Source organism: Aquarana catesbeiana, linkage group LG01 (genome assembly GCF_042186555.1).
Source record: "Aquarana catesbeiana isolate 2022-GZ linkage group LG01, ASM4218655v1, whole genome shotgun sequence".
Taxonomy (NCBI): Eukaryota; Metazoa; Chordata; class Amphibia; order Anura; family Ranidae; genus Aquarana; species Aquarana catesbeiana.
In genome coordinates, this window is record NC_133324.1 from 150,091,164 (window position 1) to 150,118,734 (window position 27,571).

The following is a 27,571-nucleotide window of genomic DNA, read 5'->3' on the forward strand; positions in this document are numbered from 1 at the left end:
GGAAGCACACTGCATTTTTCTATTATCTCCAATTTCTTTGAGAATTCCTGTGATCTACCAGCCTCTCTCTCTCTAATAATCCTTTTCCTCCTTTTGATCACTACCTTATTAGTTTCACTTTCTCCATGTCTTCCACCTCCTCTCCCTCCACCCACCTAACAGTAGAAATCAGTTACCCTCACCACTTTAACCCTTCTCTATTCTGTTACTGACCACCGCTCTGACAAAATCTCACCCCTGTCCTGCCCCAACCTAGTAATTTCTGTCTACACCAGTTCACCGTCATCCTGTCAGGGCTGGCTTCTGCTATTTATAGGCAACTCTTTTCTTTCAGTGCTCAGAGCTACTCAGCTGTTGGTTAACTGCCAGACACTCGTTGTTTCCACAGTGAATCACCTTTTTACCATTAACCTGCCTCATTAGTCCAGCCTACAGCCAGCCCCTTTGGCTATTTAAGCAGCTTAGCTCATTCTCTCCTTGCCCTTTCATGGTCAATGATATCCAGTGTGTTCCTGTGTATGACCTGGCCTGGCTGACTTCTCTTCCGATACCTGTTCCTGCTTTGGTTCCTTACTATGCTGATTTCTGGCTTTCTGACCCTAGCTCATCTGATTACCCGCTCTGGCATCCAAACCCTGGCTTCGATTCACTACATAAAGAATCAGGTCCTGACTACAACCTTGGCAAATAGATGACACTAGAAGTCTCAAAGAGCACAGCCACGCTCTTGAGCATCTGTGTCATGATAGGAAGTCCCAGCACTTCAATCACCATAAATCTGCCCTTTAAAAATACAATTCCTGCCTCCACTTTGTCAAGCAGACCTATTTTATCACTCTCATTAACACCCTCTCAACCAGTCCCCTTTAACTCTTCTCTACCTTAAACTCTCTGCTTCATTCTCCACTACCTCCAACTACTAACTCACTCACTGCCCAGGAGATTGCCAATCACTTCCATAATAAGATTGATACAATTTGTGATGAGATCTCCACTATACAGATATCTCCCCCACCTAATGCTCCATGTCCATGGGTACACTTAATGCCTCATTTAACCCTGCTATTGAAGGTGAGATTGCTAAACTTTTTCCTAATGCTCCATGGACCCTGTTTCTTCAAACGGTCAGCTATGGTCACCTTCTGGCTCTATCCTACACTCTTTACCTCAGATCCTCAATCTCCCTCTGTCTTTGAGCAGCTTTCCCAACTCTCTAAAACATGCACTAGTCACCCCCATACTTAAAACATCCTCACTGGATCCCACCAAACATAACAACCTAAGACCCATCTCCTTGTTCCCCTTTTCCTCCAAACTCCTTGAATGCCTATTCTAGAACTGACTGAGCTACCACCTCATTAAGAATGACCTTCATGATCCTCTTCAATCTGGATTTCACCCTCAACACCCTACAGAAACTGCTCTCCTAAAACCAATGGTTACTACTCTGCACTCCTATTCTTGGACCTTTCTGCTGACTTTGATACAGTTGACCACCCCCTACGTGGCCCTTCTCTTTACTTTTCTGTCAAGATCAAATGGTACAAATATCAACCCATCCCCACATACTAGGGTTGTGTATTCCTAGCACTGAACTTTCCTTGTGGCACCACATCCAATTACTGTCCAAACCTTGCTGCCTCAACCTCTGCAACATCCTCAAAATATACCCCTTCTTAACAAATGACACCACAACAATTCAAAACTCCTTGAATGCCTATTCTAGAACTGACTGAGCTACCACCTCATTAAGAATGACCTTCATGATCCTCTTCAATCTGGATTTCACCCTCAACACCCTACAGAAACTGCTCTCCTAAAACCAATGGTTACTACTCTGCACTCCTATTCTTGGACCTTTCTGCTGACTTTGATACAGTTGGCCACCCCCTACATGCCCCTTCCCTTTACTTTTCTGTCAAGATCAAATGGTACAAATATCAACCCATCCCCACATACTAGGGTTGTGTATTCCTAGCACTGAACTTTCCTTGTGGCACCACATCCAATTACTGTCCAAATCTTGCTGCCTCAACCTCTGCAGCATCCTCAAAATATGCCCCTTCTTAACCAATGACACCACAACAATTCAAATTCACTCCCTGGTTATCTCTTGCCTCAACTACTGCAACTCACTCCTCACATACCCCTCTTAAGTCCACCATGAATGCTGCTGCTGCTAGACTCATCCACCTTTCCAAATATTCAGTGTCTGCTACCCCTCTCTGCCAATCACTTCATTGGCTTCTTCTCACCCAACAAATACAATTTAAAATACTAGTAACAACTTACAAAGCCATCCACAACTCTGCTCCAAGCTACATCACTAACCTAGTCTCAAAATACCAACCAAATTGTTCTCTTCATTCTTAATAAGACCTCCTGCTCTCTAGCTCCCTTGTCACCTCCTCCAATGCTCGCTTCCAGGACTTCTCCTGAGCCTCTCCCATCCTCTGGAGTTCCTTACCCCAATCTGTCCGACTATCTCTTATTAGATATTTTTCACTCATTAGCTATTCTTATTATGATTTTTGTATATATACAGTGCTCAGCATAAATGAGTACACCCCAACAGATTTGTCAGAAAACCTTTCAGAATTAACATTTTCTATGAGACACTATACTACAAAATACTCCTACAAATGCGGGCCATTGATTGCAACCAAGATTTGTTAATTTGCGCTCACAAAAAAGTATTTTTCTTAACAAATTCATTCAAGACCATGTTGCAAAAATTAATACACCCCAATGAAAGTCTTAGGAGCAAAGCTAAATTTTAGACAACAAATACCTAATTAACAGGAATTCAACTACAGGTGAGTCTATTTATTCAGGTGTCCAGCAGACAGTTGATTATACAAGGGTGTTACTTAACAAAGAAAACTTCTTCCCATTTAATGCTGTCAACAATGGCATCACATGTAAGAGGAATGCCGCAAGGCCTGAGAAAGAAAATAATTTCTTTACACAAGAAAGGTGTAGGCTACAAGAAGATCAGCAAAGCTTTACTTATCAGTAGGGATGAGCTTCGAGTTCGAGTCGAACTCATGTTCGACTCGAACATTGGCTGTTCGCAAGTTCGCCGAACAGCGAACAATTTGGGGTGTTCGCGGCAAATTCGAATGCCGCGGAACACCCTTTAAAAGTCTATGGGAGAAATCAAAAGTGATAATTTTAAAGGCTTAAATGCAAGTTATTGTCATAAAAAGTGTTTGGGGACCTGGGTCCTGCCCCAGGGGACATGGATCAATGCAAAAAAAAGTTTCAGGAGCAGTGATTTTAATAATGCTTAAAGTCAAACAATAAAAGTGTAATATCCCTTTAAATTCCATAGCAGGGGGGTGTCTATAGTATGCCTGTAAAGGGGCCATGTTTCCCGTGTTTAGAACAGTCTGACAGCATGGATGCGAAGCGGCCCGGAGAATAAAATGAAGAAGAGAAGCAGAGAAGAAGATGAAGAAGAAGATGAAGAAGAGAAGAAGATGAAGAGAAGAGTGGGAGCCTCCCCCCATGCAATGGGTGCGGAGCGGCCCGAGGAGAAGAAGATAGAAGACGCCGCGGAGGAGATGCTGGATGAGAACGCCGGAGGAAGAACCAGAAGAGCCAGAAGAACCAGAAGAAGAAGAAGATGAAGGAAGATAGAAGAAAGAAGAAGCATTTAAATAAAGGAATTGTCAAAAACTGTCTCTTGTCATTTTTAACATTTTTGACAGTTTTTTAGTGAAATGGTAGGGGCCCTTACCATTTCACACAGGGGGGAGGGCCGGGATCTGGGGGTCCCCTTCTTAAAGGGGGCTTCCAGATTCCGATAAGCCCCCCGCCCACAGACCCCCACAACCACCCACCAGGGTTGTGGGGATGAGGCCCTTGTCCTCATCAACATGGGGACAAGGTGTTTTGGGGGGCTACCCCAAAGCACCCTCCCAATAATGAGGGCATGTGGCCTGGTACGGTTCAGGAGGGGGGGCGCTCTCTCGTCCCCCCCTCTTTTCCTGCAGCCTGCCAGGTTGCGTGCTCGGATAAGGGTCTGGTATGGATTTTTGGGGGGACCCCACGCTGTTTTTTTTTTTTTTGGCGCGGGGTTCCCTTTAAAATCCATACCAGACCTGAAGGGCCTGGTATGGAATTTAGGGGGACCCCCACGTCATTTTTTTTTTAATATTGGTTCCGGGGTCCCCTGTGGGGAATTCCCATGCCATTTTTATCAATGAACTTCTATGTGTATTGTCGGACCGGCAATGCAATAGCCGCGAGTAGTTTTAAATGGCTTTTTTCCTTTGAAATGTCATTTTGCTGTCAGACTGTTCTAAACACGGGAAACATGCGCCCCTTTACAGGCATACTATAGACACCCCCCAGGTACGAAATTTAAAGGGATATTACACTTTTATTGTGTGACTTTAGGCATTATTAAAATCACTGCTCCTGAAAAAAACGGCCATTTTTAAAACTTTTTTTGCATTGATCCATGTCCCCTGGGGCAGGACCCAGGTCCCCAAACACTTTTTATGACAATAACTTGCATATAAGCCTTTAAAATTAGCACTTTTGATTATTCCTGTTTGTGTCCCATAGACTTTAACGGTATTCGCACAAACTTTTTTCCTGTTCGCATGTTCTGGTGCGAACCGAACAGGGGGGTGTTCGGCTCATCCCTACTTATCAGTCAGAATACTGTAGCAAAATTTTAACAAAGATGGAACTGCAACCATCTCACAGAGACATCCAGGCAATCCACGGAAGTAAACACCTTGACAGGAACGTCTTCTGATGAGAAGGGTTGAAGAAAATCGACAAGCAAGTTCACTGCAGTTAGCTAAAGAAGTAGAAAGCCAAACTGGGGTGATTGTTTCTCATCACACAATATGGCATACACTGCAGAGGAATGGCAAGCATGGATGTTGTCCATGAAGGAAGCCTCTCCTAAAGCCCATGCACAAAAACTCAGACTCTGTACTCTGGAGTGATGAAACCAAGATAAATGTTTTTGGAACTGATGGCTTCAAAACCGTATAGCATCACAAAAGTAAGAAGTACAAAGAAAAATATATGGTGCCTACAGTGAAACATGGTGGTGACAGTATCCTTTTGTGGGGCTGCATGAGTGCTGCTGGTGTCAGAGAGCTGCATTTCATTGATGGTATTATGAATTCACAGATGTACTGCTCTATATTGAAAGAGAAGATGCTACCATCACTCCATGCCCTTGGTCGTCGTGCACTTTTCCAACATGACCATGATCCAAAACACACATCTAAGTCCACTGCTGCATTTCTGAAGAAGAACAGAGCGAAAGTGATTCAGTAGCTAAATATGTCTTCTGAGCTGAATCCAATTGAACACCTATGGGGAATTCTGAAGAGACAAGTTGAGCATCACTCTCCATCCAGCATCCAGGCTCTAAAGAGGTTGTTCTTGAATAATTGAAAAAGATACATGTCGCCAACTTGTTCATTCCATGCCTAGCAAACTTGGTGCTGTCCTTACAAATCATGGAGGTTATACTAAACACTAGAAGTAGTAGTTTTTGTTGTGAGGTATTCATTTTTGCATCAACAAATTTGAGTAACACTGACTATTTTGTAATCTAAGTTATATTAACCGCTTAAGGACCAGCTGCAGTCATTATACTGCAGCAGGTTGGCTCTCCTGAACGAATCGCCGTAGGTGTACGTCGGCTGCTTTAAGAGCAATAGGGGGCATGCGCCCAAGGAGCGACACTGATGCGCATGGCCGGTGGCTGCGATGTCTGCCGGCCACCCGCGATCTCTCCACAGAGAGCCAGAATGGGGATCTGCCAATGTAAATAGACAGATCTCCATTCTGACAGGGGAGGAGAGACAGAGACTTTTGCGCAAACCAATCAATATACGCTTATTGCAATTTTTTACCAAAAATATGTAGAAGAATACATAAACTGAGGAATAAATTCATTTTTTTACATTTTCACAGTTTTTTTACATTTTTTTTTTTTGGGGGGGGGGGGGGAGTATTTATTATAGCAAAAAGTTAAAAATATAGTTTTTTTTTTTTTTTAAAATTATCACTCTGTTTTTGTTTATAGTGCAAAAAATAAAAACCGCAGAGGTGATCAAATAACACCAAAAGAAAGCTCTATTTGTGGGAAAACAAGGACATCAATTTTGTTTGGGTACAATGTTGCATGACCACGCAATTGTCAGTTAAAGCGACGCAGTGCCGTATTGCAAAAAAAGGCCTGGCCATAAGTGGTTAATAACCTTACTTGCGTGTAATGAGCTAAACAAATGTTCTATAAAACTCAGTTTTGTCAACATTTTGGAAATTGTTCTTTGTTCATTGAGATCTTGATTAAAATAATTTTTTCCAAAAGGGGTGTACTCATTTATGCTGAGCACTGTATATATATATATATATATATATATATATATACACTATACACACACACACACACACACAGTACATTTATATACATTTGTATTACTTTCATATTATTTTACCTATGATTCAGAAAGTCCAGATAACTAGCAAACCAGTTAGCTAGTAATGTTATCTAGTAAACACTGCAACTGTGTTAACATTAGAAAGTCCACTCAATATAGCTTAATGAGAGTAGTCTGCATTTCGCTGCAGTTTGATTTAACCAAATTTATCTCAGTCACTGGTTTTGTACCTCCTTGAAGTATAACTAAAGTCAAAAGGCTGTTTTTTTTATTATTATTTTGGATAGAATGGAGAGGAATTAGACAGCTTCTCAGTTTTTATTGCTGTTTGTGCCCCCGCCCCCCGTTAAGGAGATTCACTCTCTCTATTTGTCCTGTTTACCATTATCATTTAGCCTATTTTAACACTGGGGCGGTGGTGCATTGGTAGTAAAGCACCGCTAGTTTTGGAGACTTTCTTTGGCCGTTAGCGGATGCTTTTTTTCTTTACGAAGAAAGGGTTAAACGCGCCGGGGTTGTGGCGCAGCCGAATCGCTTTGCAGCAGCTTCGGCAGCGCTGTCCATTCATTTCAATGGACAGGGCTTTTGGGAGCGGTGTACTGCCCCAAAGATGCTGCTTGCATTTTTTTCCTGTCCTGCAAGCTCACTGCCCCCGTGTGAAAGCACTCAGGCTTTCACACTGGGGAGGCATGAGAGGTGCTTTTCAGGCGCTTTACAGGCACTATTTTTAGTGCTAAAATACCTGAAAAGCACCCCAGTGTGAAAGGGGTCTTAAAGTGAAAGTAAAAGAATCTAAATTGTGGGTTGTCCACCGAAATGTAATAGAAGGGAAATCTTCCAATAGGGACACTAGTTCTGGTGACCTGGGGGTCCCCAAGGAATTCCCTTAATTTGCAAGATTTTTCTCTCACTTCCTGTTTGGCTATGGGACAGGAACTGAAGGGAAATCTCCATGATGGGACACAGATGGCAAAGAAAAAAATGTGACATGGGTTAAAATGAAAAAAAAAAAAAGTTTTGCCTATAATTCTACTTTAAGCATGCACTATGTCATTTCCTCCTTTAGCAACCAGTGTACGTATATTTATGTCAGGAAGTGGTTATACCAGGATCACGGCTGCAGCGGTAGCCATTACCTGTCATTTTTAGTGCCGGTAAAGCTTTTTTATGGAAAAGTGATCCGAGCGACTACAGCCACTTGATCACTTTTACAGTGTATGGAAGAGGCCCCCACATCTGCTCCCTGCCGCCTTTTCCAGGGCTCTCCCATTTCATCAATTGCATCAGAAGGGCACTGAAGAGTGGAAGGAGCTTTCTTCTGTGATGTAAGAAACTGAAAATGATGAGGATTTTGTCACTTTTGCCTTTGGTTGTTTGTTTACTAGCTGTTACTGACTAGTGAAGCAGTCAAACAAATCTCAGTTTGATTGGATGCTTTGGAGGGCAGAGGAGGGATCAAGGGTCTGGTAGACACCAAATCTCTCAATAAAGAGGACCTGTAACTGTCCAGCAGGGCCGGTACAAGGGGTGGGCAGAAGGGCCAGATGCCCTGGGTGGTACCATTTACTGGAGGAAGGTGGGCGCAGTAGAGGCCGCGCTACAGACCAATTTGATCTGTGGCTGCAGCGCTCCCCTCCCACCTCGTCCTCTTGTTTGACACACAGCGCCAGGAGCGATGTGTGTCACACAGCTGGGTCTGTGTGTGTGTTCGGCAGCACTGTAACAAGGTCCCGCCCCCCTAGACTGGCTCATGTGGTAGCAGAATCACTGTTCCGCCTATCACACGAGCCGGTCTAGGGGGCGGGACCTTGTTACGGCACCGCCGAACACACACACAGACCCAGCTGTGTGACACACAGCGCTGCGGGAGATGTCGGCTGTGTGATCCATCCAGGGCAGGCTATGGTGAGTCTGCATTCATAGGCAAACTGAGGCTGAAAATATGGTCACAGAGAGAGAGGCTGCGATTGTGGTAACACAGGCTGCGATTATGGTCACAGAGGCTATGATTTTGGGCACAGAGAGGCTGCAATTATGGGCACAGAGGCTGCGATTAGGGGCACAGAGAAAGAGAGGCTGAAATTATGGGCACAGAGAGGCTGCGATTATGTTCGCAGAGGCTGCGATTATGGTCACAGAGAGGCTGCAACTATGGGCACAGAGGCTGTGATTATAGGCACAGAGAGGCTGCAATTAGGGGCACAGAGGCTGCAATTAGGGGCACAGAGGCTGCGATTATGGGCACAGAGAGAGAGAGAGGCTGAAATTATGGGCACAGAGAGGCTGCGATTATGGTCACAGAGAGGCTGCAATTATGGACACAGAGGCTGCAATTATGGGCACAGAGAGGCTGCAATTATGGGCACAAAGGCTGTGATTATGGGCACAGAGGCTGCAATTATGGGCACAGAGGCTGCAATTATGGGCACAGAGGCTGCGATTATGGGCACAGAGAGGCTGTGATTATGGGCACAGAGAGAGAGGCTGAAATTATGGGCACAGAGAGAGAGGCTGAAATTATGGGCACAGAGAGGCTGCGATTATGGTCACAGAGGCTGCGATTATGGTCACAGAGGCTGCGATTGTGGTCACAGAGGGGCTGCGATTATGGGCACAGAGAGGGTGCAATTATGGGCACAGAGAGGCTGCAATTATGGTCACAGAGGCTGCAATTATGGTCACAGAGGGGCTGTGATTATGGGCACAGAGAGGCTGCAATTATGGGCACAGAGGCTGGGATTATGGGCACAGAGAGAGAGGCTGAAACTATGGGCACAGAGAGGCTGCGATTATGGTCATAGAGGCTGCGATTATGGTCACAGGCTGTGATTATGGTCACAGAGGGGCTGCGATTATGGGCACAGAGAGGCTGCGATTATGGGCACAGAGAGGCTGAAATTATGGGCACAGAGAGGCTACAATTATGGGCACAGAAGCTGCGATTATGGGCACAGAGGCTGTGATTATGGGCACAGAGAGAGAGGCTGAAACTATGGGAACAGAGAGGCTGCGATTATGGTCACAGAGGCTGCGATTATTGGCACAGAGGCTGCGATTATGGGCACAGAGAGAGAGGCTGAAACTATGGGCACAGAGAGGCTGCGATTATTGTCACAGAGGCTGCAATTATGGGCACAGTGAGGCTGCAATTATGGGCATAGTGAGGCGGCATTGATGGGCACAGCGGTAGGCTGCATTTGATGGGCACTGGTGAGACTGCATTGATCTCTTGTATCATGTTTGCAGTTTCTGAGGGGAGTTTGCTTAATTAGCACTGGTATTGGTAATATGCAGCAGGAAGGGGGTTAATGCACTGTCACTGATGCATTAGTATAGATCCCATCGTCTGTAGGCGCTGTAGCTTTTCACAGGGGGGGAGGCGCAGTTTTTCATCTTTGCCCTGGGCACCGGATGACCTTGTCCCGGCACTGCTGCCCAGTTATCACAAGGGATGTGTTTTTTTTAATTCCTTGTTATAGCAATAATGCACTGTAGTTGGTCGCCATTCCAGGTGCGTGTACCATTTTTAAGCACGATATGTTAGGCATCTGTGAATTTCAGTGGTGGAAGTTCAGGGCTTACAGTACTCTATGCAAATAAAAGTTTTCCCTAACACAGCAGCAGCTACATGTCACACATTTCATTCGTGTTAACATCTTTTTTTTTTCAGTTCAAATGCTCAACAATAATTTTTGGCTAGAGTTCAGTTTTAAATGTTATTAATCTTTTGCCTACTGGGCCAGTTCTGACATTTCTCACATACACGTAAAAAAATGCATTTGTTTTGTACCTTAGATTTTACTTAAAGCGGAGGTTCACACAAAAATTGAACCTCCGCTTTTCGGAAACCCCCCCCCCCCCTCCGGTGTCACATTTGGCACCTTTCAGGGGGGAGGGGGTGCAGATACCTGTCAAAGACAGGTATTTGCACCCACCTCCAGGCATAGACTCCCACGGACCATTCAGATTGCGCTGTGTGACTCGCGCATGCGCAGTAGGGAACCAGGAAGTGAAGCCGCAAGGCTTCATTTCCTGATTCCCATACCGAAGATGGCGGCGGCAGCAACCGAGGACCGAGGAACGGTTCGGCCTCAGGTGCCGAAATTGTTGGACCCTGTGACAGGTAAGTGTCCATATTTTAAAAGTCAGCAGCTACAGATACTACAGCTGCTGAACTTTTAAAAAAAAAATTTTTGCGGGACTCCCTCTTTAAGAACCCCCAAACATCACATTTTTTCTGAAAGAAAATGCACATTTTCAGGAAAAAAATAAACTTTAATGAATTTTAGTGCACACAAACACAATGTAATATCCAATTTTTTGGTAACATATAAAAGATGATGTTATGGTGAATAAATAGATCTGTCTGTAGCACACAGATCATAGTGGATCATTCTATTCAGAAAACATCCTGCATATTTTACAGAGTGCAAGGCATTCTGTAAATGGAAGAGGTGCAAATAAATGTCACAATCTCCCCTTCATCAATCCTCTGATTATATCTTATCGCCTATTCTAAGGCCCCCTCCTCAGCCATTCTAAGCCTGCTGCCTATAGTTTAAATGCCATGCAGTGCAATTATGTCTTAAAAACAGCTGATTCTGCACACAAAATCAACAGGAACATGAATGCCAAACCTTCAGAATTTACCTCAAACCCAAGGTATAAGCCCATGGTCTTAAAATTGCGGCCTGGGTAACGGATACGGCCCTTTGCTTGCTTTTATCTGGCCCTTGGGGCACTATTTTATTCACTGTCAGGAAAGAAGGGCATGATTCCTCCCAATGACACTAACGATGGGGCACAATGACGCCAATGATGGGGCACAATGACACCAATGATAGGGCACAATTTCTCCCACTGACACCAATAATGGGGGATTGTTTGATGCTAGGACATTTTGCACTCCCGGTGCCCACAGTACGGCCCCCTTAAAGTCTGAAGGACAGTAAACTGGCCTTTTGTTAGGAAAGTTTGGAGACACCTGTTATAAGCAAACCCGAACCTCATACTTATTCTTTGCACTAAAAAAACAAATAAGTCTGATAAAATATTCATATTTCACAATGCTAATAATTACACAGCCTCTGCAATGGCAAAATGCCAGATTTTCTTTTTAGTACGGAATCTGCCATGAGCTAATTAGTGTTGCTTTGTATGGATCTCACACAAAAAAAAAAAAAAAAAAAACACATATTGGGATGCACTGCAATCGTAGCTTGTCAGTGAGCCTCACTTTCTTAAATTTGACAATGTTGTCATGAGTATTTATGCAAGAGGGGCCTGTATGGCAATGAAACAGAATCACAGCATCCCAGGCCCATGTGGCAGCAGTGAACACTCAAATACATTTTATATGATACATTAATGAGACCCACACATCACATTTCAACACTTACAGCTGTCATTAAAATATGTTACAGTCTTTATATGGTCCCGGTGTTGTTTCTAGAGTAACCCTCTGCAGCTAAAGAAGGATAAAGGCCCCCCTTTTCCACATTCAGCTGTTCTATTTTTATCAAATAAATATATGTAAACTACATTTCTATGCCATAAAATAACAATGAGCAAGCTCTGTATTTTTTCTTGGCATTGTGACTTTTCAACTACGGATGCCAACACTGAAAAGCTGACATGCACTGCAGAATTAGATCCTGCTGCAGATGCATGCTGTAAGGGAAAAAGAAAAAAAAAATGCTCATGCAGAATTGAAATGGACTTTAGAATACAGCCTCCAGCTAAGGTAAGCACATCACTTTTGTCATCTGAAAATAAAGCAGTTCTTTTAAATACCAGGATATTAATATTCCCCCTATCTTTAGCATGAAGGACACTGCAGTGGTACTAAATAGCTCTTTCTTAATCAGGAAAAAAAAAAAAAGCAATACTTCATTCAGCACAGAGATAATGATGGAAATAAATGTTAACCCTAAGCTGCCCTTTTGTTATAAAGAGCTAACACTGCTGACGGCTTATACTAACGCAAACTTAGCAAAAGTAAAGAGAGGTTAAAGGGGGGGGGGGGTAGGGTCAATGCAGCATAATATGATACAGAGTAGCAGGATGCAAACAGCAACATATTGTATATCACATAAAGCCCTGAAAACAAATTGACATGCCTTACTTTGGCCATAGTCTTACCTTGGACATGAATGATCCTGTCGTGGTACACCGGGGAGTTACTGCCATGATGATCAGCCCAACAAAAAGAGATTAGCACCAGGAAAAGTACCCTCTTCATCTTCGGATACCAAATGGATTTTCTTCACTGAAAAATCATAAGAAAAAAAAAAAAAGAGAAAAAAAAAAGAGGCTCGTGAAAAGTAGAAAAGCTTCAACGTCTGTGCTGCTTCTGCTGCTTAACTTGTTCCAGCATTCCCATCAGTGGGGAAATCCTTGACAACATTGCTTGTCCTGCTCTGCATTAGAGAAGTTACTGCAACTGATACATGACGAGGTAAACCATCAATTAGATATAGTAACCCGTAAAGTGACACATAATAATATACATAGTGCATACAAGACTACTTTTTGCTCATCATGAATGTTTTAATGAAGTGGCTTACAATACAATCCTGCTTAATTACACATACCAGAGCAGCAATATTGATCGCATCTGTTAAATTAAACATCTTTTGTCTGAGCAAAGGTCAATACTATTTGAAATAGCTGTTTAACCGCAGTGGCACTTACCATTTTAACCTGACATATATTATGGCATATAAAACCATGCGTTTATACAGCATAATAGTACTCTGTGCTAGCACTGCAGTTGTACAGATTGATTCTCAATTCGCTGCTACCTAGAATGCTGACACGCTTATTCAAGGTGCACAGCCGGACTCTGCAAGCAGCTGAGATGCTCAGTAGACTGCAGATGGATATGGAGCCACTGGGTATTAATTGGGCAAATGAGAAGAAAATGGATTAATAATGTGCTTTAAAACATATACAATTTACAAGTTAGCTTACAGAGACTGCAGCATATGCTAAATGTATAATAAAAATGAGCTACATTTCAAAAGTAGCTGGGGACGTTTTTAGTGCTAAGCTGATCAAGTTTTTGTCTAAATTATTTTTTATATTCTCAACTGCTTAAAAAAATAATGACCTAATAAATGGCTTTGGCCAGCCAGCATTTAAATAATTTAATTTTTTTCTCCATTGTTTCCTGGCAAAGAAAGATGAGTTCGAGAACGCAATTAATCTAATGACGACTTATCAGGACACTGATTATACTGAATCTAATTTACTCCCACGTGGTACTTAAAGGTTATTTTTGTATGTGTTCAGCCCTTCCAACTATGGGCCAGCAATACTTTTCGAAGCAAAGCTGGCATGAAAGAAAATCTGATGAAGCCCCTAGGTGATATGGCATGTAATGTCATCATGATTAAATGATGCCCGATAGGCATTGTAAAAATAATTAGTTTGTAGAATGTTTTTACCAAAGAGTTCCTGTCTGTCTTTATTTTATGAACTTAGTGGCCTTAAAGAGGTACTGAACTAAAAGAAAACAGTGCTTTAAAAGGCAAGCAGAGGGCAAAGGGTTAAACAGCAGCATTGCCTGTGGTCTCCCTGCAGCTGATTTTTACCTATCTGAAATGCCATGCCTTGTTTTACACTGGGTGGCGCAGCCATTTTGGCCTTTGTTTCTTCTTGGCAGAACTTCCAGCAAGGTGAAAGGTGAGCCAAACAGTAATGCCATAGCTCCCAACTGTTCCTGATTTCGAGGGACTGTTCCTGATTTGGAGCAATGTCCCTCTGTCCCTCATGCCTCCTCGTCTGTCCCTCATTTTGGTCTAATTTTTGTAAATTCCAAAAACCAATATAAAGGAATAGTAGTGGTAAAAAAAAGCACTTGTGGGTTTAACCAATCTTGTTTTTTTGTACAATTCTCTTTTAAGGGGGCATACTTTTGCTGATAGGTGTCCCTCATTCCCATCTCAAAAAGCTGGGAGGTATGTAATGGCATCACCAAATCTCACTCCAAATCTGGTGAGACTAGTGTCACAGGTTGCAGTGCCATATATTTAAACCTGCAAATACACATTTATGGGGCTGTAGGCATAAAGTGCCCAGGCACTCTCACATACAAGGAAGTGCACTCCTGTTTTTCAGCAGGCATTCAATGCAAAAGGGTAAATTTTTCAAGTAATTGTGAAGTCTTAATTGTCATTTTTAAATCACAAACATGTTATTCTCACCTACTCTGCGCAGTGGAATTGCACAAAATGGCCCCCGATCCTCCTCTTCTGGGGTCCCCCTCCTGGCTCTTCCTCTTCTCTGCACATCCCCAAAGGAAGCGGATTCCTATAGGAGCGCACATGCGGACTCGATTCTGAGGCATGCTGCCTGAATCCATAGACACAGCACAGCTCTGCCCAGGATTTGACCTATAGCAGCAGAAGCCAATGGTTTCCACTACCCCACCAAAGCCTGTGAGAGAGAGGAGAGAGCCGCTACAGTCAGGTACACCACTGAATCAAGCAATTATTCCTAGATATTCACTATAATATATATATACAGTATATATAGATATATATATATATCTATATATATATATATAGATATATATATATATTTTAGATTCAACATCATATTTTGAATTAAGGTCTACTCTAGGCCTCATGCATTTTGAACAATAAATGCCAGTAGCGTTAGCTGTAGAAAGCTGTAGCTGTAGAATGAGTTTTGTAGTGTTTTTGCAGTAGTGTTTTTTCAACGTGTTTTAGCTGTTGCATTTTTAAGTGTTTTTTTTTTTTTTTTTTGTAAAACTATGCTCCCACAAAATCTTATGACTCAAAAATGCTGATAAACGCAGAATAGCCACATTTTTCAGCGTTTTTAGGCTCCATGCACACTAGCGTTTTTTTTAAGCTCTTAGAAGCTGTTATTTTTTCCTGCTCCTAGAAGCGGAATAGTGTTATCCTGTGTGTCCATACACACTGCTTTAAGATATTTAAGCTATAATGCCCTGTACACACGATGTGTTTTGCCTTCGGAATAAACTCCGAAGGTTTCTCCGACCGAACTCCGACGGAATTCCATTCAAGCAGTCTTGCCTACACACGGTCAAACCAAAGTCTTACCAAAGTCCGACCGTCCAGAACACGGTGACGTACAGCACGTACGACGGGACTAGAAAAAGGAAGTTCAATAGCCAGTAGCCAATAGCTTCAGTCTCATACTTGCTTCAGAGCATGCGCCGTTTTTGGTCCGTCGGAACAGCATACAGACGAGCGGTTTTCCCAATAGGAATTGGTTCCGTCGGAAATATTTATAACATGTTCTATTTCAGAATTTTCGAACAAAAAAGTCAGATGAGGCAAACACACGATCGAATATACGATGAAAAGCTTCCGTCTGACTTTTTCTGTCGGACATTCCGCTCGTGTGTACATGGCTTTAGAGTTTTTCAAGCTTCAGCATCTAGGAGCAGAAAAAAATAATTTTGTAGAGTTTCTTGGAGCATTTTTCCAGCAGTAATAGCTACTAATAGCGTTTTTTGAGTTTTTTTTCTCTTCACTGCAAAAACGCTAATAAAATGCTAATGCTCCTAAACGCTTCTAAAACGCTGATAAGACGCTACTATAAAAAGCTATTATCAGTGCTTTTCATCCAGTGATTTTCCAGCATTTTTTTAGCTTAAAGAAAAACACTTGTGTGCATGGAGCCTTAAGCCTTTATCAGAGTTAGAGCATTTTTACAACTGAAAAACTCCTTTTTGACACATAGGATAACATGCTGGGGAGTTTACTGACTGTAGAAAAAAATATCTGAAGCCAAAAACAGCAGCTGTAAAAACGTCCGGTTTTCATGAGGCCTAAAACCCACTAGTTCAGGGTTTTTTCCAGACAGAAAATGTATAACTCCCAACTGTCCCTGATTTCAAGGGACTGTCCCTGATTTGGAGCAATGCCCCTCTTTCCCCCTCATTTTCCCTCATTAACCACTTCAATACCAGGCACTTAGGCACCACCCAGAACAATTTTCAGCTTTCAGCACTGTTGCACTTTGAATGACAATTGCGCGGTCATGCTACACGGTATCCAAACTAAATTTTTATCATTTTGTTCCCACAAATAGAGCTTTCTTTTGGCGGTATTTGATCACCTCTGGGGTTTTTATTTTCTGCTAAACAAATAAAAAAAAAGACCTAAAATTTTGAAAAAAAAAAAAGGTTTTTTTTTGTTTCTGTTGCAAAACTTTGTAAATAAGTACTGTCAATTAATAATCTAATTGACAGTAAATATCTCCATACACTGTTATATTGTGAATACAAATGGAAATCTTCAACTAGTCTAGTTGACCACAAATGAGATAATGGGCTTACAGGTGCAGTGCAGCCCCATTGACCTGAGTGGGGGAGTTTGGCAGGTGGGTTTAATGGTCTGTCGACTCAATGAGCTGTGATAAGTTTGCCGTGACTGCAGCATGTGTATAGTTCCCTCTGGCTGTATGTGGTAGTAAGACTGTGGCTCAACAAGACTGTTTTACCACCTCATGATCTGCCATGTGAAAGATGCCTAATTTTATTGTTTGTGTACCGGCACATTAAATCACTGGACACATTGAAGAAACTGCATAGAGGTAATAGAGGAAACTAAAAGCAACATACAACTTCAGACACCACTGCTGGAGTGCCAGCAAACTCTGCCATCACTGTTGTACATATTGAGAATTACTGAAAAACTACAGATACTAGCTAAAAGTTTTATGAAAGGATAATTTTTTGTGTGTTAAAATAAAAAAGATGTTATACTTACCTGTTGTGAGCAAAGGTATTGCACAGAGCGATCCCTTACCTCCTCTTTGGCAGTTTTCCATTCGGGCTGTCTGCTCTTCTTCCTCCTAATGACCATTTAGCAAACAATCTACTAAGGGAGCACTTGTGCGTACATGCTCCTGAGCCAGGCTGTGTTTGTCCATAGACACACACAGCATCGGTAAGCCACACCCCGTCTCCCTCCTCACAGGAGTTTGATTGACAGCAGCATGAGCCTGTGGCTTCCACAGCTCTGAGTATCTCCTGTGGGACCAGGAAGTGAGGGGAGCGGTGTTGCAGTTGGGACAGTGCTGGAGCAATGACAGGACTCAGGTAAGTATTTAGGGATGAGGGGGGTGGGGTTGTAGAACAGGTAGTGGGCAGTTTTATCTTTTGAGTTTAGAATCACTTAAAACTGTATTACCCAATAAGAGTTACATTGGGAAGATGGGTTTGTTATGCTCACCAATATGTTCGGGGATACTAACAACAGCTCATTGGATGAATGCTCAATGCAGAAAGTTAACATCAGAGCATGAGGTGAGATGTAGAGTTTTTAAAAGGGTATGTTTTTGAGGCATAGAAAGTCATAATCAATTAAAGTAGAATTTTTGTGGATACAAAAATTATATGCTAGGCTAATCATTTTGAATCCTAAAGTGACACTAAGCAATATCCCTTTTAAAAAAATAATCCACTACATAATAGCTCTGTAATCTGTTTTTATGAAATTGTTTCTTACTGTGTTTTTCTGCCTCCTAGTAATGTTCCTCTGTGAGCTCCTGAACCTCTCCCTGCCCAGTTCACTTCCATTTGTTTGGAACAAGCAGTTCACTGTAGTTGCAATCATATGCACTGCTCTTTGCACACACATTGCATAGACCATAGTCCATCTAGGAGCGGGCAAGAGAGGGTGCCTACATTCCTACATACGATGTAGCACCCTCCTAATGTAGAGCAGGCTGCTAGGTACATTTTGTTTAGCTTCTCTGTAATCAGCTGAGCAGAGTTAATTGTTTATGTCTGCTCAGTGTCTCACAGGTTGCTGCTCTGTTACTTCCCCTTGTCTTCTAGAATGTGAGGAAGAACAGGGCATGCAGCCTGAATATTTATGGCACTCCAGCCAATCCCTGGGGAGGTGTACCCAGAAAGTGGAGGAAGAGCTCATAAATAGTCTGAAGTCTGAGGCAGCAGTGCAGAGTTCCTGGATCCAGTCCTGCTGGAGGAGACCACTGTGCAGGGGCTCTAGCTCCTGTCCAGCTTTCTGGAGGGATCTGTGAGGTAGACACCGAGGTCCCAGCTAGGCTTAGCTGGGGGGCCTATTTAAAAAACTGAAAACCAAGGATCAAGTGGGGTCTTGAGAAGCTCAATGGAGAAAGCCAGGTGAAAGATGTTGGGAAAGAGTCCAGCTGTTCTATGGTGGTATGGGTCTACTTACTGGGAAGAGCCTGGTGGATTTCGGCAGGAGGCAACCGATGATCTTGTGGCTAAGTGAGTAAGCAACCCCATTGGTGAGGTGGAGTTAGTGACTGTGTGTAGCTAACGCTGGAAGGAGTACAGGTCACATTCAGCATAGAGATCCTGTGGGACATTCAGCAGTTGTATAGTTCAGCCAGTGATTTATGAAGTGCAGCCAGAAACTGAGAAATCCTTAGCTTATCCAGTTCTACTGTTTTCAGAGTATCCCATGTTCCTTCTCCCTATCCCAGTTTAAAGGGGTTGTAAACCCTTATGTTTTATCCTATGCATTAGGGTCAAAAAACATCTGTCACTGACCGACCCCCCAGCCCCCCGTATTACTCACCTGAGTCCTGTATTCCCCCGCCGGAGATGCGTTCTTCCCCTCTGCCTCTTGATTGGATAGATTGATAACAGCACAGCCATTGGCTCCCGCTGCTGTCAATCAAGTCCAATGACACGGGTGCCGGGGGCGGGGCCGGGGCCGGGGCCGACATTCTGCGTCTATGGATGCAAATGCTGGACTCTGCAGCATGCCCACAAGGTAACCCCCTGGGAGAGTGCTTCTCCTAGGGGGTTATACGATGAGGGGAGGAGCTACTAGCGCCGCCAGGGGACCCCAGAAGTCGAGGATCCGGCCACTCTGTGCAAAATGAACTGCACAGTGGAGGTAAGTATGACATGTTTTTTTTTTTTTTTTTAAAAAGAAGCCTTACAATCACTTTAACGTTCTCAATAAAAACCCAAAAAAGATACCTCTAGACTATTCCTTGGAGCCAGTGGAAGAATGCAGGAAATGCAGTGTGTGCTCCGAGGGGGGAAATAGGACCTAACTATTTACCCTTAGTAGATCAACCCCATATCCTCTTCCAACTTAAATATATCAACGGATCCGCGCTCATAGACTGACTCACACCTGCAGCCCCCCTAGATAGGAAGGGAACACCTAAGTGATCCCCCCAAAAAATTATATAAATCAAAGTATAGGGAGTGGCGCTGTGTTAGGGGTGTAAATAAAAATTAGCAAGAAGTACAAGTGTATGAATAAAAGTATAAAAATAAAAATAAAAATAAAACGTGTGAAATTCTTTGGTATGATCCAAAAAATTACTTCCAAAAAACTTTTTTGTGTATATGCCCTTGTGTTAGTGCAAAAACACCTTGATCAGCTGAAAATTAGTATTATATGTGCAAAGAATCGCAAATGTCAAGCAGCATCTCTGAATACCATAAATACATCTTCACATGAATAAATATAAAGTGATGAAGTGCCAAAAACAATAAATGTCCAAAAGAAATAATTGTCCACCAATAATGTGTAAATGTGCAATAATTATAAGCAATAAAATCATTAATAATGTGTCCAAATCGCAGCTAAAAATCGCAAAACCATATTTTATTTGGTGCGAGAAAAGTTCATAACCAACAATGTGTAAATGTGCAATAATTATAAGCATGAAAAATCATTGATAATGTGTCCAAATCGCAGCTAAAAATCGCAAACCATATGTTGTTTGGTGCAAGAAAAGTTCATAACAATTGTGCAGAAAAATCTTCTTAGGTGATAAAGTGCCGTGCTGTGACAACTGGTGGTCCCCCCAATGTGGTTGCACTCACCGGAGCGCTCCATCCCTGCAGGGGTACGAGCGTGTAATGCTGGTCCTTTCACTCCAGTCCAAACAATGTCAGTTTCCTTCCACGCATCCCATTCTCAAACCGCAGCTATATACACTGAGAGGTGGGGACTTCCTGTCCCTTGGTATTAGAGGACCCCACTGGATATCCGCTCAGATTCTGACTAAGTCTCCTGTCTGTCTCTGGATGTGCTGTCCTGGCTCCCCTGCTATGCTGTGTACTTTTGTGGGTTTGACAGTCTGACTGGTTTTTGTCTCAGTCTCTGACTGTGTCTGCTGTCTGCCTTTGGAAATGCTTCAGGCAGTTAAAGACTGAGCTAAAGACCAGTAAAGGAGGGAAGTAAAGAAGTTGAGCTACACATGATACTTTAAAGTGAGAGATCTTCTAAATTTTTTTTTTATTCTTTTCATACAAAAATACTGCAGAGTGACATTTGACCCTTTTCAACAACAGGTTAAAGTAATATTAAAGGTTTTTTTTTTAAATAAAGCATGTCATACTCACCTGCTCTGTGCAGTGGTTTTGCAAAGAAAAACCCTGATCTCCCTTTTCTCAGGTCCCTCGCCGGCGCCCTTGGTCCCTCTCTCCTGTCGAGTGCCCCCAGAGTAAGCAGCTTGCAATAGGGGTACCCAAGAAAGCCACAACTCTCCGTGTTCATACACACACAGGACCGCTGCTCGGCCCTGTCCCTTCTCTCTCCTCATTGGCTCACTGGCTGTAATTGATAGGAGCTGGAGGCAATGGCCCCCACTGTGGTTTCAGCCAATGAGGAGGGAGAGTCCATAGAGAGCCAAGGCTCTTGCACACTTCGCTGGATTGAGATAGGGCTCAGGTAAGTATTAGAGGGGCTGGGGGGGCTGCTGCACAGAGAAGGTTTCTTTACCTTCACGCACGAAGGTAAAAAAACCTTGTGCCTTTAGAACCACTTTAAACCCCATGCTCATGAGCAATTCAAATCTCATGTGCAAATAAGCCTTTCACTTACTTAGTTATTTTTATCAGAGTGGCAGGTGCCACTTTAATTTATGGAAGAGAATATAAAGTATACGGGGCATATTTACAAAGCAGTAAACTTATTTTTCCCAAAATTTTCACTGAAGGCCAGAATCAAAATATGAAATTAGAATCAGAAAATATATTGATCATTTTAAAATAACAATAATAAAATAAAACACAGATCATGCTCATATTTCAGTTCCCTTCGAAGCTCTTAATTGTCTCCCTTTTCTTATCTGTGCAGTCCACATGAGTATAGAGTAAGACATGTGGGCATATATAGAGTGATAAATAACACTCTCCTTCCTCCCTCCTCCTCCATGTCCTTGTATTGCCAAACACTATGGGGGTGGGCTATACTGTAGTATGCTGTTAGATTACATTCACTACAAGAATAGCAAAAAAGCTTAGTTTTAATATAAAACAGTATTAAGCATATCAAATGTAATTGCTAATACCTGTAAAGTAAAAAATAGCCTAATGCCGCGCACACACGATCGGAAATTCTGCCAGCAAAACTCAGATGTGAGGGTTTTGGCCGGAAAATGCGACCGTGTGTATGCTCCATCGGGCTTTTGCTAACGAAATTCCAGCCAGCAAAAGATTGAGAGCAAGTTCTATATTTTTCGGTCAGAAAAAGTTCCTATCCGAAAATGCGATCGTCTGTATGCAATTCGGACGCGCAAAAAATCATGCATGCTCGGAAACAATTCGACGCATGCTCGGAAACATTGAACTTAATTTTCTTGGCTCATCGTAGTGTTGTACGTCACCGTGTTCTTGACGGTAGAAAGTTCAGAGAACTTTTGTGTGACCGTGTGTATGCAAGGCAAGCTTGAGCGGAATTCTGTTGGAAAAACCTTCCAAGTTATTTCTGATGGAGTTTCTGATCGTGTGTATGGGGCATTAGATGCAGATACCATCTAAACAAAATGAAAGCTAGTGTCACCTATCTTTTGACTTTTGACTCCACCTACACCATATTGCAATAGTGCAATAAAGATTTATTGGGAGCTGTAAAACAGTTTTTTGTTATATATAATTTCATTAGAATTGCTCTCCTTAAACTGTTTTTTTTATGTGACTGGTATAGCACCAATCAGGGCTGTGCAGACACAGACTCACACTGTAGAGAGCAAACATCAGTAGAGTAATAGAAGCCCTTCCCAAACATATTACCCTGCAAATGACAAAGAACGGGGAACGGGGAAAGATCATGTGACTACACCACAGCGCTACAGGAATAAGGTGCTTTCACGTAATTATCCCTTTTTTCCTCTGTTTTACCCAGTATTTATTGTGTTTTAGTTTCTCTTGTCTTTGTAAAGTGCTTTGAGAATGTACCTTTAAATATATATTAAATAAAGTTTAATATTTTTATTATTATTATTACTTAAAGGATTAAAAAAATAAATAAATAAATACACTGCCATGATAAATATGATTTATGTGAATAAATTATGACAATTAACACTTCTCTGTTTACTATTACTTTAAATGAAAACAACACACATACCTTAATAAATACATACAGTACCTCCAATCAGTCTATTCCAAAACACCTTGAGCACTCAAGAGCTGTATGGATCAAGGAAAGAAGATATTCTGCAACCTTGAGGTACGGGAGCAAATATTTCTATATTGTCTACCAGACGGTAGCAATATACTGTGTACAGACCATACCAAGATGGAAAAAATCTTCCAAAATATTAATCGCTCTCCAGAGGCACCTCCCCTAGCCCAGTTCCTCGATAATAGGTAAGCTAACTCCTACAATATGTTTCTGTACCATATTTATTACCCATTGCAAGGCATTTCTGTTGTGGACTATGCATGTTCCTTGCAATAGAGAAATGTGATATGTTAACAGGTTCCCGACCAGCTCACGCAGATATACTGCGACAGAATGGCTCTCCTGGGCGAAATCCAAAAGTCCTTCCCCTTTTCAGCCACCGGAGGGCGCATGGCGGGGGACCCGATGTGCATGGACAGAGGTCGCGATCGCCGCTGGCCACGCGCGATCACGTGCACGAGCGCTAGCACAGCGATGTTTGTGTAAAAATACACAAATCCCTGTGCTGTCAGAGGAGAGGAGATATACCGTTTGTTCCTAGTAAATAGGAACAGAGATATGTTTCCTCTCCTACTCAGTCCTAGCCCCATACAGTTAGAACACAGTGAGGGAACACACATTTAACCCCTTGATCACCCCCTAGTGTTAACCCCTTCCCTGCCAGTGACATTTACACAGTTAGCAGTGCATTTTTATAGCACTGATTGCTGTATAAATGTCAATGGTCCCAAAAAAGTGTCAAAAGTGTCCGATCTGTCCGCCGCAATGTCGCAATACCACTCAGATCACCGCCATTACTAGTAAATAAAAATGAAAAATGCCAGAAATCTTTCCCATAGTTTGTAGACGCTATAACTTTTGCGCAAACCAATCAATATACGCTTATTGTGGGTAACATGTAGAAGAATATATATCGGCCTAAACCGATGAAGAATTTTTTTTTTTTTTAATTTTTGGGGATATAGCAAAAAGTAAAAAGTATTGTTGGGCTCAATCCCAAAGAGTTCATCATAGCAATACGTTTCATTGGCAAAATTGTATTAAATGCTGAACTAAAATCAATTAAAAGCATGCAGGCATAACTATTCTTGTTTTCCAAATGAGGTAACACAGAATGCAAGGCCAATGCAATGGCATCCTTCATAGATCTATTTTCCCTATGCAAACTGGTAGCTATCCAACCCTGGGAGAATATACAGTGCTCAGCATAAATGAGTACACCCCTTGTGAAAAGTAATTTTTTAATCAATAACTCAAGAACAATTTCCAAAAGTTTGACAAAACTGAGTTTCATAGAACATTTGATTAGCTCATTACATGAAAGCAAGATTAACCACTTCCCGCCCACCCTATAGCGGATTGACGTCCGGGAAGTGGTTCTGTTATCCTGACTGGGCGTCATATGATGTCCAGCAGGATAACATGCTGGATCGGCGGCTCTCCTTGCGGGGGGGGGGCTGCGCTGATTGTTTATCAGCGCAGTCCCCCCCCCGCAGATCACCACACTGGACCACCAGGGATCGCCACTAGGACCACCAGGGAAGGGGCAACATGTGGATGGCCAGGTATGTACCCCATGGCCATCCACATGTGCCCAGTGTGCCAAATCTGTGCCAATCAGTGCCCACAAATGGGCACTGATTGGCACCATTATGTTGCAGTGATGCCCAGCAATGCCACCCTTAGGGGCATCACTGCAAACAAGCAGTGTCATCAGTGCCACCCATCAGTGTCCATTCGTGCCACCTGTCAGTGCCCATCCGTGCCCATCAGTGCCCATCTATCAGTGCCCATCCATGCCCACCTGTGCCAACTATCAGTGCCACCCATAAGTAACCATCAATGCCACCTATGAGTGCCCATCAATGCCACCTATGAGTGCCCATCAGTGCCGCCTATAAGTGCCCATCCGTGCCACCTATGAGTGCCCATCAGTGCCGCATACCAGTGCCACCTATCAGTGCCCATCAGTGCCACCTATCAGTGCCCATCAGTGCCGCCTATCAGTGCCCATCATCAGTGCCCGTCAGTGCCACCTCATCAGTGCCACCTCATTGGTGCCACCTCATCGGTGCCCATCAGTGCCGCCGTATCAGTGCCCGTCAGTGCAGCCATATCAGTACCCGTCATTGAAGAAGAAAACGTACTTATTTACAAAAAGTTTTAACAGAAACAAAGAAAAACTTGTTTTTTTTCAAAATTTTAGGTCTTTTTTTATTTGTTGCGCAAAAAATAAAAACCGCAGAGGTGATCAAATACCACCAAAAGAAAGCTCTATTTGTGGGAACAAAATGATAAAAAATTTGTTTGGGTACAGTGTAGCATGACCGCGCAATTGTCATTCAAATTGCGACAGTGCTGAAAGCTGAAAATTGGCCTGGGCGGGAAGGTGTCTAAGTGCCTAGTATTGAAGTGGTTAATAATATAACTTAGATTACAAAATCTTCAGCTTTTCTCAAATTAGTTGATGTAAAAATGAATACACCCCACAACAAAAACTACTACATCTAGTATTTTGTATGACATCCACAATTTGTAAGGACAGCACCAAGTCTTCTAGGCATGGAATGAACAAGTTGGCGACATACTGCGACATCAATCTTTTCCATTCTTCAAGAACAACCTCTTTTAGAGCCTAGATGCTGGATGGAGAGTGATGCTCAACTTGTCTCTTCAAAATTTCCCATAGGTGTTCAATTGGGTTCAGTACTTGGTCACTTGGCCACTGAATCACTTCTCTTTTAATATAAAGCAGTAAATTGTAAATTCATGGAACCATCAATGAAATGCAGCTCCCTGACACCAGCAGCACTCATGCAGCCCCACAGAAGGACACTGCCACCACCATGTTTCACTGTAGGCACCATCAGTGTTGCCAACCGCCCGTTAATTTACGGGCAGCCCGTAAAAAGCACCCCATTTTCGGGGCGCCCGTGAATGCCCGTTACGGGCAGCCGGTGCCCGTAAAAAATATGGCTGCGGGCCGGCCATGCAACTGCGCATGCGCCGTTCCGAAGCCTGCAGGACTCGGGAAATATCGTACGAGCTCGGCAGGCCGGCGCATGCGCAGTAATGTAATGACGCCGCCTGGCGCCATTTTTGAACAGAAGCCGCCGGCCGCCGCTCGTTCTTCAGTTCTCGGCGGTTCAGCGGGGGGGAGCAGGAGGAGCCATGTTACCGGGCCCGGCCACGGCAGGACGTCAGTGAGTGAGTGAGTGACAGAAGTAAAAGCCTCTGACCATCTCCTGTGCTCGCAGCCTCTGCTCTGACCATGATCTCCTGTGCCCACAGCCTCTGCTCTAGCCTCTGACCATCTCCTGTGCCCACAGCCTCTGCTCTGACCATCTCCTGTGCCCACAGCCTCTGACCATCTCCTGTGCTCGCAGCCTCTGACCATCTCCTGTGCCCGCCCCGCAGCCTCTGACCATCTCCTGTGCCCGCAGCCTCTGACCATCTCCTGTGCCCGCAGTCTCTGACCATCTCCTGTGCCCGCAGTCTCTGACCATCTCCTGTGCCCGCAGTCTCTGACCATCTCCTGTGCCCGCAGTCTCTGACCATCTCCTGTGCCCGCAGCCTCTGACCATCTCCTGTGCCCGCAGCCTCTGACCATCTCCTGTGCCCGCAGCCTCTGACCATCTCCTGTGCCCGCAGCCTCTGACCATCTCCTGTGCTCGCAGCCTCTGACCATCTCCTGTGCTCGCAGCCTCTGACCATCTCCTGTGCTCGCAGCCTCTGACCATCTCCTGTGCCCACAGCCTCTGCTCTGACCATCTCCTGTGCCCACAGCCTCTGCTCTGACCATCTCCTGTGCCCACAGCCTCTGCTCTGACCATCTCCTGTGCCCACAGCCTCTGCTCTGACCATCTCCTGTGCCCACAGCCTTTGCTCTGACCATCTCCTGTGCCCGCAGCCTCTGACCATCTCCTGTGCCCGCAGCCTCTGACCATCTCCTGTGCCCGCAGCCTCTGACCATCTCCTGTGCCCGCAGTCTCTGACCATCTCCTGTGCCCGCAGTCTCTGACCATCTCCTGTGCCCGCAGCCTCTGACCATCTCCTGTGCCCGCAGCCTCTGACCATCTCCTGTGCCCGCAGTCTCTGACCATCTCCTGTGCCCGCAGTCTCTGACCATCTCCTGTGCCCGCAGTCTCTGACCATCTCCTGTGCCCGCAGTCTCTGACCATCTCCTGTGCCCGCAGTCTCTGACCATCTCCTGTGCCCGCAGCCTCTGACCATCTCCTGTGCCCGCAGCCTCTGACCATCTCCTGTGCCCGCAGCCTCTGACCATCTCCTGTGCCCGCAGCCTCTGACCATCTCCTGTGCCCGCAGCCTCTGACCATCTCCTGTGCCCACAGCCTCTGACCATCTCCTGCCCGCAGCCTCTGACCATCTCCTGTCCGCAGCCTCTGACTTATTCCTACATCATGTCTGCAGTCTCTGAGGGGGAGTCGGGAAAGGAGTCAAGAGTGGGAGCGCCGCCGGGATCATGGGGTCACGGGAGAAGGCAGACGTGTGTGGACTGTGGAGAGGAGACCATAGGAAAACCAGAACCACCAAGCTGGAGCCATCTGACTGAGCCCTGCACGATGCACCTGAGAGGAGGTCAGTGACAGCACCGCCAGGCCAGTCTAGGGGGGTTGCTGATGTAAGGGGGAGTGAATACAATAATGTAAGGGGCACTGATATAAAGGTTTCCCCCTAAATTAGTAACTCCCCTTACCT

The 27,571-nt window shown here is 43.9% G+C and overlaps 1 protein-coding gene across 2 annotated transcripts in view; it reads right to left on the reverse strand.

Moving 5' to 3' along the window:
• Positions 1-27,571, reverse strand: part of HAPLN1 (hyaluronan and proteoglycan link protein 1) — a 209,064-nt gene that overhangs the window by 66,287 nt on the left and 115,206 nt on the right. Inside the window, exons 1-2 of one of the 2 annotated variants that reach the window (XM_073624464.1) lie at positions 13,116-13,240; positions 12,564-12,690 (exon numbers count right to left, since the gene is read on the reverse strand). In XM_073624464.1, the coding sequence (XP_073480565.1) occupies positions 12,564-12,663 (100 nt within the window). In that variant the 5' untranslated portion in view covers positions 12,664-12,690; positions 13,116-13,240. Of the gene's footprint in view, positions 1-12,563; positions 12,691-13,115; positions 13,241-27,571 lie in introns of those variants that run through there. The other variant, XM_073624463.1, reaches the window with a different exon arrangement.